The following is a 17,390-nucleotide window of genomic DNA, read 5'->3' as shown; positions in this document are numbered from 1 at the left end:
ATTTCTACTAGCTCAAACCATGATTATAGGTCCTTAAGGCTTGGATGAGGTCATTCTTCCTTATGCAAAATTCTTGAACCAAGGATTCTACTCAAACTGGAGGTGAGATGTAGATTTTGAGAGAATTTGCTCTTGTACCTTTGGAAGGGTCAAGAGCTAATTTGATCATCTAGGCTCAATTCATACTCCTTTTCACTTAGCCTTATCTTAGACTTGACCTTTCAATCCCTCTCTCCTGAAGACATCATTGATTTGACCCCCAAAAAGGCCTAAAAGAAGGATTTCGCTTTAGACCTTGGGCAAGGACAGGACATATAATGAAATTCGTTCTGGACCCTCTGGAAGGGTCAGGAGCGAATTTTGCATTTAGTCTTAAATTCATTATTTCCTTTGCTTCAATTCACTTCTCAAGGCAAGTATACATCAACCCTCTCTCAACCACACCATAGGAATAAAGATTTTGACCCCAAACAAGGAGTAAATAGGTGTTTTAGGAAAATTCGCTCTGGACTCTTTTGAAGGGTCAGGAGCAAATTTTGCATTTTGCTCAATTTTCCTTCATAAAAATTCATTTCTCATCCTTTTCTCATCAAAAAAAGTCTTTTGCCCTAAAAATTGCTTAGGAATGGATTAGTTCAAAGGTTTGAGCAAGGTACAAGGTTTCTTGAAGAAATTCGCTCTGGACCCTTTGGAAGGGTCAGGAGCGAATTTTGCATTTTTGCACAAATTCTTCACACTTTATGACCACAACTCACTCAAATGCATGTCTAAGGATGCCTCTAAGTTCAATCAACCTCAACCAATGCTATGCTTGATGTAAATAGGGAGCAAAAGGAGGTTTCAAAAGAATTCGCTCTGGACCCTTTGGAAGGGTCAGGAGCGAAATAGCTATTTGCACTCAAACTCTCATAATTTCCTTCAACTTTGCTCTTAGACTTGGCTTTGGGTCCTTCCTTCATCTCAATCAAGTCCATTTGCCTTCAAAGTGATGTCCACTCAATGCTATTGGTGACAAATTAGGCCTTTCTAAGGATTTTGCTCTGGACCCTTTGGAAAGGTCAGGAGCAAAATTTGCTTCTCTAGACTCTATTCATACTCAACTTGCCTTGGACTTGTCTTTTCCACCTTTCTTCTATCACAACCAAGTCAATTCGCCTTCAAATCTACTTGAAATGGGACTCATTCAATTGTTTGAGTGAGATAAGAGGTCCCTTGAAGGATTTCGCTCTGGACCTTTTGGAAGGGTCAGTCAGTAGCTTAGGTGAAATTCGCTCTGGACCCTTTGAGAGGGTCAGGGGCAAAATTCATATTTTCACTCAATTTATCCTTCATTTTACTTGAAAGGCATCCTAAGGGTTTTCCTTGCTCAAATTTGGAGTCAAAGAGCAACTATTGACAAGTTCGCTTGTGTACCCTTGGAAGGTACATACCCCTCTAGGAATTTCGCTTTGGACCCTTTGGAAGGATTTGGAGCGAAATTGATGTTTTTGTATAAATTCTCCATATTTCATCACTTCACTTTGTTTGAATTCACTACAAGGGCATGTACGAATCAAATCACCCTCACTCAAGGCATAGAATCATGAATTTGTTCCAAATAAGGGGCAAGAAGGTGCTCTTAGAGAAATTCACTATAGACCCTTTGGAAGGGCCAGGAGCGAATTTGAGGTATTAGGCTCAATTTCCTCATCCCATCTCGTTCCAACTTTCTCACAAGGCATAGATAGGTCATTCCTCACTCAGTCAAGGCGTAGGAGCAAGCTTTTTTGATCTAAGTTAGGAGATCTAAGGAAATTTGCTCTGGACCCTTTGGAAGGGTCAGGAGCGAATTTTGCTTCTTGAGCTCAAATGCTTATCTTTCCAAGGCTAAGTGCATTCGGCTAGGTTTCAATTCATTCTCAAGGCCTAGATAGATCATCCTCTCCTCAATCATGATTAGAAAGCAAGGTTTTGTTCAAAATAGGAGGGCAAAGAGAGCTAAGGAAGAATTCGCTCTTGTCCCTTTGGAAGGATCAGGAGCAAAATTGACACTATCACTCAAATTCCTCATTCAACTCTCAAGTTTTCAAGTCTAGGCTTGGTCGTTAGGCATTTTCTAAGGATAAATAGGTTAGTTTCACATCAATCAATGCCTAGAAGTAAAAGAACTTCATCATCCATTAACTGGACCAATCTCAAACCTTCAAAGGGAAGAATCCTTGAGAACACATACTCACAGACCTCCATTCACTTCCTTAACTCAATGCCATAGGTCTCAAAAGGCAAGACTCCTAGCATGACACAAAGACTTCCTTAAACTCAATCAAGACTCGACCCTAGAAACAAGACCCAGTGCTAACCAAGGGGAGGCTTTCAAAGAGACCCTGACCTGGACCACCTACTGACCAACTTGAAGTCAAGCAGACCCTGCTGTCCTAATGATCTCTCTGGCAACTCTCCAATGCAAAGATTAATAACACAAGACAAAACAACAAAGCCAAGAAAACTAACCCTAGAAAGCAAAAAGTAGGGGTCCCCATTTGCAATGGGGCGATGTGTGAATACGTCACAACAGTACCTCTGTAGCTACAAGGTAAACCTTGTCTTGAATTTATTTTATCTGCTCCTCAGCTCGGTCAACATCTGCCTTCACTTTCTCCAAGGCTTCACTGTGTGCAACCAATGTCTAATGTCAATTGTTGAAGTCATATGCAGCTCTTGCTTCAATTATATTTCCATCAATTAGTTCTTGCTTCAAAATTCCTTTGAATTCTTTAAGGCATGGGAAAATTCTATCTTGAATATGTTGGAGATCAGCCCATACTTTTGCCATGCTTGCAATCCTAGAGATTAAAGAGGAGGTTTGTCCATATGTTAATGCTAGCCTTTCCACAAACGTGGCTGCCTCTTTACTTGTGCTTTTCATCCATTCTCTAGTTTCCCTGACTGTCACTACTTCTTCCTCAGTACTTTTGACTGTTTCTTGTGAATTCAAGAGTGGAGGAGCTTTTGGATTTGCTTGATCAAGCGGCTTTGTCAAATGCTGAATATAATCTCTTAGGTGCTTAACTTCTTTCTTATATTCCTTCTTTTCTACTTCCTTGTCCAGTCTTGCCTTCATGGAAGCAACTGAATTATCCAAGTCTTTAGCTTCCCGCTTCTTGGTAGTTGGTCCCAAATTGATTGTAGTGATTGCATATTCATGAGGACCAATATCTCCCTTTGCCTTGTCTACTTTTGGCCCAGCAATTTGCACTGTCCTGCAGCCGGCTTCATCTCTCTGGATGGTGGAAAACCTTCTGGATGACTTCTTTGTGGCAGCTTGTTCTAATCTGGCCAAGAAATCTGCCATATCATCCTCTTCTTGAACTTCTATTTCTTGTGTTTTTACTTTCAATCTTTCATTCGACCAATCAGGAACAGTGGGCTGTTCAATTCCTTCCACTTCCTGATTGCCTTTTTCACATGTGATACCCCGAAGGGCAGAAATCATTCCTTCTTGAAATTCACCTTCCTCAACATCCATTTCATTTTCCGACTCCAATACTTCTGTGCCGGTAGGAGACGGAGGCTGCTCATCTTCTTGATTGATTGACTGTACGCTTTCTTCACGAACTGGGGAAGGAATTCCCATCTTTGCCAATGAGTCATCAATGGTCAATGTCATTTATGTTTGCTGATGCGGCAGAATGAGATGGTTTTAGCCTTTGCTTCTTCTGAGCATGTCCTTCATTCACAATTGCCTTCCCTTTCTTTTAGCACTTTCAATTGGCCTGACACTTTGAGATGCCTCTGCATTTGAAGAATAGTCTTCTGCTTCACCCATCAGGTCATCAGTCAAGGTTATATTTCTCTGTCTTAATCTACGACTCTGCTGATCAACCCATCACCTGGAATATTTCACAACTGGCTACAACAAGGTGGTCAAGTCTGTATGCTCTGGTTTTGACCATTTGATAGGAGAAAGCGGTGCATGCTCATCAAAGCTAGGTTGAATATATTCTGCATTATCTTCCAGCTGATCCGACACAAGGAAAGGTTTAGTCGTTCTGATCAAGCTTACTCGCAATCTGGAGCATAGTCTCTTTCTGATGTCAAACTCATCAGCAACATTTGCCCAAAAATCCTCTATGTCTACTCTATGTCTGAATCTTTCTCCATTCACTGATCCAATATTACTGTTAGGATCATAATTAGCTCTGGACCTGTAGAATGTAAAGGGATACTACTACATTTCCAGCCTAGCACTTTCAGCTCCTTGTGCTGTCGGACAAGACTCCTTCATATTTCCAATAAAGAAGGGGAAGGATATAGCTGCCTTCTGTCTTATTCTTTGGAAGCTCTGATATGTTTCTAGTTGTCCGAGAACTTCAAGTAGGACCATCTTGTTGGTTGGATAGATCGGAAGTCGGTAAGGACGACCGTCAAAACCTTGAACTCTTATGTATGTAAATTTCAAAAACTGGATAAACTAGGATCCATACTTGCTGATAAAACTATTGGCTTCAGGAGATAACCTTTGGTGAGTTCCTCCTTGTAATGTCCTTGTGATGTACATTAAGAATGCATCATTGACTCGCTTGAAATGGCTCTTGTCCTTAAGCTACAGTTGCGGGTAACAGTCATAAGACTTGAATTCATTTTTTCCATTGCCAACTACGCCTTTGCAGACCAGTCCGAAATATCTAAAATTTCTGGCCAATGAGTAGATAATGTAGGAGCTCATATAGAATGACTTTGTCTTCTCCAAATTTGTCAATAGTTTATGAAGATTGTTGCTGATTATGCGGGACCAATTGAACATCTTGACTCCCAAGGTAATTTCATCAATGAAATAGTACATCCATGTTTGGAATGGCGCTCTTTGAGGGCTGCCCATTACCCTATTCAGCAATAGGATGGTATCATCATATTCCTCTTTGAAATATGGGTGCAACAGATTCTTTGGCAGTTTCCCTTGGGGTCTTTTCTTTTCCAACCATGACTTGTTAATATTTGCTGCACAGAGTTCAAACTGGTTATCATAAATCCTTTTGGTATCTTCTTTGGTCTTGTAGGAGGTTTTATTGTAGTTTGGTATTCCAAATGTCTCTTGAATGGCTAACTCTGAAAGATTAGCTAAAATCCTTCCATCAGGTGCAATGATCTCTCTTGATTGTGCATTGTAATGAATATCACACTCCACTATCAGCTTAACACATTCTTTAGCCTGTGGAAATCCAGCTGCTCGGACGATGCCATTTCACATCATCCGACGAGCAATAGGTGTCGATAGGTATCCATCATGCCCGTACATTCTCTTTTGGAATTCTTCTAAGTCCACATGTCCAAGGTCAGCGTCTGTGATATTCTTCCATTTAGATTTGATCTTTGATTCTGGCTGCACTCCTTTACTGGCAAACTGCATTGGTGCTTTTCTGGAAGGTGCTCCTTTGGTGGTCATTAACTTGCATAACACATGAAAATTCAATATTATCAACTTGCTGATTTTAATTCTAATTTCCAGACCCTTTTACTTGAAAATTTCACTTTCAGCTTTTCAAAAGCTAAATTTCTACGAAAAAGCAGACTGAAAGTGAGGAATTTGTCCAAGAAATTGATAATTTTGAGGGAAATAAGACAGAGTAATAGAAGAATTCAGTCAAATTTAGATTTTGGATCATTGAAATTGCTCGTTGTGACTGAAATTCACCTTTAATTCTGATGATTCTGTCTTAAAATAAAAAAAAGCACTTTGTTCTTGTATTTCAACACTTAGAAAATTTTACTCCTTCAAAATTCCTCTTCAAAAATCAATTTTCACAAAAATTTGAGAGAGAAAATTTCTTCTCAATTGCTCTCCAAATTTCCAACTTGAATAATGAATTTTGAAAGTGACTGGTTGAGAATATATAGAGTTTAAGGATTTTAAACTTAGAAGCTTCATCTTTGTGTTTTCTTTTTTTGTTTTATCTAATTTTTTATTATTTTTTTGTGTTTTTATGTTTTAAATTTTTCCAAAATGGAAAGTTTAATTCTTCTCTCAAATTTCCATCCTTAGCTAATAAGGAATCTTCTAGAACTTTCTTCCAAATTCCAAAATTCTTGAATTTTTGAAAATCTTTCTAAGTGTTGAAATTATTTTCCCTTCAAAAATAATTTTAAGTGTTGGGAAAATAATTAAAAATATTTATGTGTCAAGTTTTATTTTCCAACCCATTTGTTGATTGACCCTTGATTTCATGTGCTTATTTTGTCGAATTTATATTTCCTTTAGCCATTTTCTCTCTTGGCTATGGCAAGTTGATCTTCATGTTTGATCTCCAAATCTTGGGTGAATTTTCATGTTTGGTTTAGGCATCTGCACAAATTCCATTTATGCCTGGACAAACTTGGAATGTCTATGTTTGATCAAACTTTCAAGGTGTTTGGATATTCTACCTTGGGAAATTTTAATTTCTTCCTCGAAGTCTTGCTTCTTGCTATGTTGTCCAAGTTGTTTGGACGATTCTCTTTAGCGAACTTTGATAGCTTCCTTGGTCTTTGCCATGTCTTTATGTGTGTTTTCATCATGTCATGTCTAGGCGGACTTTGAACTTAATAGGCTAAGGCGGACATGGCTTAGTCTTTGCCATCTTACTTACTTTACTTGGGGGGACTTTGAACTCTCTTGGACACACTTCCTCATGGCGGACTAGGAAGTGTTAATGCATAATAGCTTCTGCAAGATAAGACATCTCTAACCATTGCAATTAACCATTGCAATTGACCTCTTTAATTCTGTTATTGTTTATTCTTCTTTGCTATGCTTTCCGATTTGAATATGATAATCGGGTTTTAATAGATGATTGTCAAATTATAAATATTGTCACTGTTATTAGCAATTGTTAACACTGTGCATATATGATAAGCATTGATCTATATGCTATCGGGCTAATAAACCCGATAGCATATTAATCGACATTAATATGTTATCAGGGTATTAACCCGATAACATATAATGTTATGTTATAAAACCCGCAATGTAATGGTATTGGGTAAACATAAATTAAACCCCGCTTTGTTATCAAACACCGATTCATTATCGGGCTGCATAATTAATGGTAATTGCTAAATGCCAAATAATAACCGATATCGGGCATGAAGAGGCACCAATCAATAGGTGCCTTGATCGGTCATGCCTAAAAGGCATGACCGGTCAAGACATCTATTGATCGATTGCCTAAACATATAAAGGCCGATAAGAATCATTTGGAGAAGACATAGAAAACGATAAATGATCTGTCTCCTTCAGCCTGCATCATAAATCAGAATTATTAGACATTGAATTTAGAAATAATAATCACATAGCATTATTAGTAATATAACTTGTTCTTCAATTGAAATTGAATAAACTTTACATGGTATTAGAGCTATAGTTTATTGAACCCGAGGCTATTCGATTTTTGAATAATTTAAGAACAAGGTTATATACCACATCACATTTCTAAAATGGCCAGCGCTATCAGATTCAATGCTATATTCAAATGAATGAGTTCGTACAAGAGAAAGTTCCAATGAGTTATGGTGTAATGTGGTTCATTTTGTTTAAGTGGAGGTATACTTGCCCTTTGCCTAGGCTATATGCATTCAAATTATATATGAAATAACACCTGACTAGTGATTTTATTTTCTCATATTTGTTGTTTTGGAGCAAATTATTTAATATTTACATAGAGTTTCTTATGAACTAAAATAATTGAAACAGGAAATATGCATTACATGTATAAGAATCTATAACATAGACCAGTTTCAGTCAGTCTTCTTGAGAGCGATTGGCTCCAATGGCTATTTGTAATATAAAAGATTACATTCAGTTTCACAATCCTGGAAGGAAAGATTCTGCATATGAATGAGTTCTAATTTCCAAGGGCCATGTTTTAAAGCTTTCCTTGGTTTTCATATATAGGATTATTTGCATTTTCATCTACAGGAATCCTCGAAGGAAAGCATTTCAGTTTTAGAAAGTTAAAGGATCTGGAGAAAAGTATAATTTTTTTACCATAGTAGCTGTTAGTGGTCAATGCAGTAGTTCTCCATTAGAATGGCCTTTTAGTTACTCCACTGGCACTGAACATTCTTCCAACAGCAACTAGCTGTGAAAATCTGTACTGATAATAATATTTTTGGATTAATAAACTGTACTTCAAACCATTGTTGTTTTGTGGTCTTTTACAAGCTCAAAACTGGTCTCAAAAGTTCTATCACTGTGTTATGATTGAATGCATGGTTCGTATATCTATTCTTGTCACTCTTCCATCTATTTTTCTCTTTTGTGTATCCAATGTATTTTAAAAGATGAATTATTGCAGTCATGCCTCAAAATATCACAACAATGACATTCACCAGAATTTTAATTTATGAATGCATGGTCGTGGATTGAGTGCAAATATTCAAAAGAATAACTTATAAGGGATGGCATTAACTGTAGTGTCATAAGGATAACACAGTTTGGAGCGTTCAGTACTGTATTGAAATGTTTGCATTCCTTGATTTATCTCAATAGGATTTATCAGGTGTGGACTTCAGCCATGCACAACTTCAGAATACGTTCTTTTCAAGGGCCAATCTCCAAAGTGCCAAATTTCGGGTAGGTTTGTCCTCAAGAAGGTAACTTTTCTATATATTTCATAGCAATCTTCAGACATTCTCATGCGTTGAATCTATTGAAGTAAAACATTGCAATTTTATACTACTGGAGTGGAAAGTGCTTTGTTCCTTTCCTTTTTTTTGTGGAGTTTATGCCTTTCTACTGTCTACATACAAACTCAAACTGAATAGTTTGAAATTAGGATATATGTGGGGATATTTAATATTGTAACTTGTTTTTTGAAGTTATATTTGCCAGTTAAAGCTGAGATGCTAATTGCTTCTTCCCGTTCCAGGATTCTGAGGCTGATGGTTCAAACTTTCACAATGCTATCTTGCGTGAGTAAGTAAACTGTTATGGCAATTCAGTCTTTTTTCTTTCATTGTGAGCCATACAAATTCTTTAGTTGCCTGTGATTCCATTGGTATTCTAGGAACTGTTTTCTAGCTTTCTAATACAAGGCTATAATCTAAGGGATCGAGTCACTAAAAGAAGTGGATAAACTTGACGGTTGCCAAGAGTTGCCAATTGTTGACCACTAACCAAACTAATTCAGTTAGCCGGTGTGACATAATCTTTCTTGTCGACTAACCAAAATAAAACATGACTAATAACTAATCTACATTTTATTCTATCTACAAACTTGCTTGGTGAAGCACCTCAAAAATATATAAAACATAAACAGAGAAAACAAAAACCTAATACTCTTAAAATACATACCCTAAAGAAAAATCATCAGAGGAAGTTGAAAAGCATCTCGAAGATCTAAGTTATGATCCTTCATTTATGTGAAGAAGCAAAATGCTTTGCATTTCTTACCGTTGCAAAACAGCAATCATGAATTTGTGTTAAAGATTATCACTCCCAACTTTTTGTGAAAGGAAAGAAAGTGTTCCAAGAGTTACAGTCTGTGTGCAAATGGTAGATTGAAGGAGATGAAGGCATGCTGAGTATCTTTTCTATTATATCATTTGGCAATGCTTTCTGTCCATGGCCTTCCGTAATCGCTTTATGCCATTTCCTTCCAATACTTGAATTCCTAGAAGGCAGTTTGACTTTGCTTTATATACTGTAGTGCACAATGACTATTATATTACGAGCTTGTTAGCCATAGTGCTCAATTATTACCATTTGTGTCTATGGGTTTTAATCTAGTAACCTACTTTTTAAAGTTAATGTAGACTTTATTATATTTTTTGCTTTTGTTTTATGTAATTTTTTTTAAATCAATAAACTGCTCTTCTATAGTTTATAATTAGCAAGATAGTTTTTTAATGCCCTCGCAGACATAGTTGTACTTTTATTTTTTGTTTTTCTTCCATAGATATTATAACCCACAAGTTTAGCATACCTAAAACCCTTGAGAATATTTATAGATTGAGAAATGTTGTTTCTGTCAACTTAAATCCTCTTTTTTAGTCATTTGGTTGATGGATACTTGTGTTTGTGATCAAAGTAGCTTATAATAGATCATTTTATTATGTCTTTTAAAGTTGAACTAATGAAGGATGCATTGAAAATTTTTAAATCCTTAAAAATTTCTATATTTCTTGTTTTTTCAATTTGTTAAGTCTTTATTGAGTTTGTGCTGAGTCCGAGTCATAAAAAAATCAGCTTGCCAAGCTTATGTTGAATCTATATCTTGTAACTATGATATGTACACATGTGCACATAATGTATACATGTGCACATATATGTATACATTGCTATGTACATATATACATATGTATAAATATTTGTGTACTAATATGTATACATGCATACATATCAATACATGTATACATAGGTATACATATAGATGTTTGTGTGCATGTGCACATAAGGTATGAGCAAAGGTGTGCGCATTTGTGCATGTGGGTGGGGATCTACATGCATGTGCATTTGATGGGTGCATGAAGGCATGTGTAATGAGTGCGTTCCTGCGCATCCACATGGGTGTGTGAGATTTTTATTGCTTGAGTTCTTTATGTATTGACCATGAAAATGTATCCACTCATAATATGATGATAAATCTTGGGTTTTGTTAGGTGTGAATTTAGTGGTGCAAGTCTTCGTGGAGCTCTATTAGCTGGTGCTAATTTGCAAAGTGCTAACTTGCAAGGTAAATTTATTTGTTTTTATTCTCTTCTTATTCTTTAGTCTATCACTTCTTTTACAAAGGAGTAAAAAGCATCGTTTAATGCTCCTTAAACCTAATGGTAATCTTGATAAAATTCTAGTGATGGAAGATAGCTTGCATGCTCATTTTTGTTTTTCAAAATGTTACAAATTTTGGTTGGTAATGGAAGAGATTGAAAGATATTTTAATTTTTATATATACTTTTTTGTATGCTTTTTCTCCATTGACGCACAATTGTTGATGGACAATAGCACATTGCAAATTCAATTTGATTGAAGACAATAAGAGAATGTTTGATCAAATATTACTACAAAGCTTGATATACTAATAAATAGTTACAAGGAAAGAGTTTTGTACATATTTGGGGAGTGAAACAAGTCATGCACTCAAAGTGACTTTTCTTTAATTATGATATTGAATCTAGGACAAGGGTTACCTCAACTACAAGTTTATTGCTACAATCCTTTTTCCCTACCCAAAAGAAGTGTTACAGTCCATCTCTCATAGGTTACTTGCAGTTGATGTTACAAATTGCGTTACTTGAACTTGTATGCACACTAAATACGTGAAAAGAAATAAGGTTGGTTAATCATGTTCATAAGTTGAGAAAAGTGGAAGCTTGGTATAGGGACTGATGTTGGAAAAGATGACTTTGGATGTTCTGACCAGCTGTTGGATAGTGCTTAGTAGCGACTTATAGTCTGATCTGAGCTATATCAGACCCTGAGAAGATAAGTATTTTGATTGCTGGGTGTTATTTTCAACTGTGTTTGGGTAATTAATGAAGTCTTCTTAAATGTGTATGTTTTAAAAGGGTAGTACAGCAGGTGTATGGTGAATATGGTACATTATTAGTTTATTACATTCAAACATTCCTTAAACAACCCCCATTCTAGCTTGAAAATAATCTGAAGAAGTGTTTTGATGATGGAGAATCAACCCAACAATGATGGCGTGTATTCATGGTGTTTTGTGATCATTTGCCCGTCATATTGCAGCCACCTGGAATTGTTGATTTGAATGGTTTGGACAGTATTTTGAACATTTTCTCCTCTTAAATAAATTGTTATTATGTTGAACAGTGCTATGTTTTTTAAATTCTGAAAGGTGCTATCTTGTATACACCAATCTTCTATGATATCATGAGCAGTAGTGATGTTATCAGAAAAAACTTGTTAGCAGAAATTTATGACTGCCCATTTTTTGACACAAGTTTAATTAGCTATATCATGTTGCATTTATGAGATATTTCGATGCTTTGATAGTTGGTTCAGTTGTGTTATCAGTTCATGTTGTAATGGTTGTGTGAATGTCAAAATCTTGAAGAACTCTGCAACAGAACATTGAATGATAATTGATAAGATTCCAATCAGATTTCTTACCAGAAGAAGCTTGTTGTTTGCATTCTTAAGTTGTCCACTTCATTGGCAAAATTTCAATAAAAAAATTAGCGGTGTTTATTACACATCTTTTTCACATCCAAGGAGCTGAATTTATAGAGCTGTAAAGAGGTCATATGTACCAAACTTGGTGCCCAAAGATAACTCTTCATTCCAAACTTCCTATCCTTTGATTTGCTTACTAGGAATGTGCAAGGACTAAGGACACATGTTTTGGCTCCAAAAAATTTCCCTCCAACCCAGGGGTCAAAACTTGGAAACAAAACATCACATGAAATGTCACAAATGAAGGAATATCAAGAGACAACCGTTGCCTCTTTTTAAATGCCCACTTGGAGAAGCCCAACATTCACCTTTTTGTCCTCATCACTTTTCTTTTACCATCCCATTCTAGGCATCTACATTTGGAAAAAAATTCATTAAATATTTATGTGCATAAGTCACCTTTACTACTGCTAGCTGAACCCTTCATCCCTTAAGAATGTATTACAAACAATGGTGAGAATAAAATATTATAATTTTTTTTCCCAATACACCCTAAGTGCCTAAGGACACTTTCCAAGGATGTTGGAACCATACAATATGACATAGGATTTACAAGGTAGATGGTACCTTAATCCTAACAAGAACTTCATTAGAATAAACACTCTTGTAGATCAAACTATGGTATGGAAGATCTAGGCAGACATGAATGAGTAGGATTCTATGTGCTTGTAGTGGGTTTCCAACCTTGGTTCCTAGGAGAGCTTTTGAGAGATAGATTGTGTTCCCTCCGAGGGGAGCCTAGTCAAAATCACAAGGCTATGCCACTCACCTACAAACATTATTAGGTCTACTACTGGCTTCTTCATCGGGATTGATGACAGTGCTGGTCCTTCTATTCTGTTTTCAGATTCTAATGTAGACCCAGGACAGCCCCAACACAGGTCCCCATTTTCCTTTCTCTTCTTGCTTGACATTTATATTGACAGAATTTTCTTTTCTAAGGCAAGTTGTCATGCCCCCCAATTAAGGAGATTGCAGCTTTGATAAAGATTAGATTCTGCCCTTTATAACCTAGGTGGTTGAAAGAAGAAAATTGTTATAAGCCAAAGGCCATACATCATTTCATCAAGAGGAAGATCATGGCTGACTTCATCTAAAAGAAATAATATTGTATGATGGCCGATTTTCAAGAAATAGGGTGCCCAAAGTTGAAGTTAAAAGTTATGCTAATGCTGGTTGTCCTGCAGCTCCACCTTGGGGAATATAACATAAATTAAATCATGTCTCTTATATGGGCCGACCCCTCTAATGATTCACCTCTTATGAAATTGTTTAATAAGAGAGTCCAACTCCCTTGGTATGGTCATCATAATATAAGATAAAAGCAAGCCAACCTTCATTATTTTGACGCCCAAGTTAATCACATATATAGAAGGCAGCAATTGTAATTAGTGTAGGGAAGATAATAAAAAGTGCAGTGATCAGTTTTAGAAGCAGTGACTAGTTTAAAGGCAGCATTGGTAACAAAGAGACATGTCCATTTAAAAGGTTATCTCTTTTCAAAAATACATCTCTTCATAGAGACATGGGGATATAAAAGGATAATAAGGAATGTATTTGGGGAAAAAATCATGGAATGATTGGGAAACAGCATTTAATCTATAATCAGAAGTGCAGATCTGATTTGAATAATAAGCCAGCAATGAGGAGACATGACCCTTTAAATGGATGTCTCTTTTCAAAGAGATGTGTCTCCTCAATAAAATATAAAAGTATAAAAGGAATGGAATGATCAAGGAAGAAAGGCAATAAGGAAAAACTACCTTTGGAGAAAAGGCATCAAAGAGATCAGATCTTTTATGTAAATCTACATTCAGACCTGTGATCTAGCAAGTGATTGGTATGAAATGTGGATGAACATATTATACATATAATCTTTATATATCTTTGATCTAGTTATTAATGAGATTTGCTAATCTATTTAGATTTCTATAATTAGCAAATTAATCTATTCATTGCCCTACAAGCAATCATATGTGGAATTAGTAATGTCCCCTTCTCCTTAGCTCGCGGACATTCACGAGGTTGGCCTATCATTTGACCCTCGTAGGCCAAAGGAGTTGATTAGGGGGTCGACTTGGCAGATACCAGTGGCTTCACATTTTATTTCTACATGATTTTATGGTGCGATAAGCGGATTGCACGTATGATGTCATAATTGCACTTTATAACATAATATTATTTTAATAATATTTAAAGTGCAATTAAATTAATTAATGTGTAATAAAATAATAAAGTGTAATAAAAGAATATGAGTTTGTTAGAGAAGAATCTTCTAGAAGGAACCAATCGATTGGAGGAAAAAAAATTAAATAGAGGGGGTTGGTTCATTGTTGATCATCGGTTATTTGACATCTTCTCGTGTATACTTGTGGAGCCAAGGGTTTTTGCAGTCTTGATCATTGGGAATGAAACTTCCCTATGATTTACATAACTGAGGTGGTGAAAGATCCTCCGAGGGGTTGCAGCTGAGAGTGGAGGATAATTTCAGTCCTTCACATTGTGCTTATTGAGTTTTTTTTGCACCTTCATAGACGGGTATGTATTCCAGCTCATCTTTGTTGATACCTATGTGCATCGATTTATTTGTGGAGGCTAGGCGATTCACTTAGAAGCATTTGGGAGAAGAAATAAGAAGGTTGCAGGGGTCTAATCAGGTGTGAGAATAAGTTCAAACCAGACCTCCATTACCCACGATTTTGCTTATATTGCCTTGTTCAAGCATCGAATCCACCATTGGATGAGAGCGCTATTATTTGGGAAGGTCAGCAATGAAGTTTAGTGATTGAAAGGTGACCGAATTGCTGCCAATTAATTGTTAATAATCTGCAGACCAGCAGCAGGGGCGATTTTGGGAGATAGTTTGATTTGGCATAAAGGATGCTCCAAAAATCAAGATATTGCTTGCTTTTTCAATCTCAGGCCTAGGCAATTTATATCAGGCTCATTTGGCATCGATATTTCCTTGTATTTCTCAGTTATATGCATGTGTCCATGGCTGCCGTGTATCTTCAGACTTTCTGAAAAATCATTGATAAATTGCTAAGTGTGTGGACATTGGTTTGGTCATTGTAAAGAGCTCATTTGTCTCATAAATAAACGAGTGATAAGGTTGCATATCATTTGCTCATTGTCTTATGGTTTCATGCCAACTGTTTGATAAAATTCCTGTCAGCTGTAGGTGTGTGATTTTGCATTCTAATTCATGTGATTGCATTGGGAAAACACAAATCAAGTTGCACTATCATCCTAGAGGTTTGTATTGTTGCTTAGAAGTTGTTTGCAAGTCATCCTTTGTCTAAACTTTGGGGTTAATGCTTCCAAAACAAGTCTGAAACTTTGTGACAGTCAAAATAGCATAACACACAAGTTATACAGCAGTCTAGAAACTGCATAACATGCAGGTTATACAGACTGAGAGTTAGAACAGCAGGTTGACAGCCAATTGTTTGACGATATTCTTTGCATTTTTAGTCCTACAACAGCAGGCGATATTTCAGAATTGGAGGAATCATGTTAGGGAGAGGCAGTAGACCGGTTTCCACAATGTAAGCACACCACCTCATGCTGGATGGATGGGAGTTCCTGCCTCTTGTGGGCCAAGGGGCCAAATTGTCTTAGTTGGATGTTCTGCGGTCTTGGGCTTAGTTGTGACGGACAGTCTCCGGGCGCCCTATCATGCTTTCCCTTCCAAACCCTACAATGGTTGGTTGTTGGGAGTAGAAACTGTAGAACGGATCCAAATAGGAGATATCTTCTATTATTGCTTGAATGTAAATTGCTTAATTACTTGAAAAATTCAATAGTTATTAGATGATTTAATTATAGAATATTATTTGTAAACAAATTATGTTGTTGGAATTGTTACCTTGGGCAAACATCAGGTATATCCCAACAGAGGACATTTCAAAAGTTGTAATACTTGTAACAATTCTATTAATTTTAGCATTTGTAATTCACGTAGGAGTTTTTCTCAACTTATGTAGGAAACATTCTACAGTTCACCTTACCTCAATTGTATTTGTACTCTAATTAGTTCTTTGTGTGTAATCTTATTTTTGATATTTTATTTGTTCAAGCCCATATTATTATAATTGAATGTGCTTGTTGAGTCCTATTGGCTTACATTGGTCACTTGTAGACATTAATATAATTTCATGTGATTCCTCCATCCTCCTAGCTCTTAAGCCTTCTAAGAGCCTTAGTCCTCTTTGGACATTTATATACAATCTTTATCAGTCATTCTTGTTAGTTTAAAACTTTAAAGTTAAAACTTATCGATTCTTGTGACTTTGTTCATTCTCTTTTTCTTCTACCTTTGCTCGTTCCACATGCAATCCTCATGGCACTCCCTAACTGTGGATTTTTTTTTCATGTTCTTTTCTTATATTCTTCAAGTCAATGTAATGATGTGCAAGGAATGTGGTCAAACAGACCATTCATTTGATCTTTACATTCCAGATATGGTTATCACTCACTTGCTGGACTGTTGTCTGTGCATCTTCTGCTTTCTGAAGAATGAAGTTACACACAATGAATCCCAAAGGAAGCTCCAGTATTTTTTATTTCATTCACATTTCAGCAATTAGTTTGTTAATGAGTGTCTATGCTTCTCATCAAGATAACTTTTTATATTTTCAGTTAATAAAAAATAAAATGCACTAGATTTTCAGGCTTCTACATTATTGACTGCAGGTGACAACTCTACGTAATTGACACTAGATTCTCTTACTATGGTATATGCATGAATGATGTATTAATGACATTGAAAAAAATGCCCTAGAATCTAAACATTATATGAGGTGATAACAATTTTCAAGTTCTTGCATTCATTTATTAATTCATTCTATAGCTTTTTATATTTTCACTTAATCAAAAATAAAGTACACTAGAGCTTTCAAGCTGCTGCATTATTGACTACAGATGACAACTGTAGGTGACTGAAACTAGATTCTCATTTATTAATCCATTTCTTACTATAGTATATGCACAAATGATGTATTTTTGACATTGAAAAATTGCCCTACAATCTAATCATTAGATTAGGTGACAACAATTTTCAAGTACTTCTATCATCCATTTATTAATTCATTCTAGAATGATTTATCGAAACAATAAATATACACAACTTTCAATAGTTTCGTTACCCAATTGTTAGTACAAGTTCGTATGGAATATGACTGGCAAGGAGACATGATACTATTTCATTACATTTCTGTTGTAGCATTAAATCATTTTG

At 36.0% G+C, this 17,390-nt stretch overlaps 1 protein-coding gene across 7 annotated transcripts in view; it reads left to right on the top strand.

Annotated features, from left to right (window-relative positions):
* LOC131080015 (FH protein interacting protein FIP2) overlaps positions 1-17,390 on the top strand; it is a 120,557-nt gene that overhangs the window by 51,913 nt on the left and 51,254 nt on the right. For all 7 annotated transcript variants that reach the window (XM_058018075.1, XM_058018072.1, XM_058018071.2 and 4 more), the window contains exons 5-7: positions 8,504-8,587; positions 8,883-8,929; positions 10,615-10,688. In XM_058018075.1, the coding sequence (XP_057874058.1) occupies positions 8,504-8,587; positions 8,883-8,929; positions 10,615-10,688 (205 nt within the window). The remainder of the gene's footprint in view (positions 1-8,503; positions 8,588-8,882; positions 8,930-10,614; positions 10,689-17,390) is intronic.

The sequence above is a fragment of the Cryptomeria japonica genome, chromosome 3 (genome assembly GCF_030272615.1).
Source record: "Cryptomeria japonica chromosome 3, Sugi_1.0, whole genome shotgun sequence".
NCBI classification, from domain to species: Eukaryota; Viridiplantae; Streptophyta; class Pinopsida; order Cupressales; family Cupressaceae; genus Cryptomeria; species Cryptomeria japonica.
This window is presented reverse-complemented; position numbering and strand designations above follow the sequence as displayed.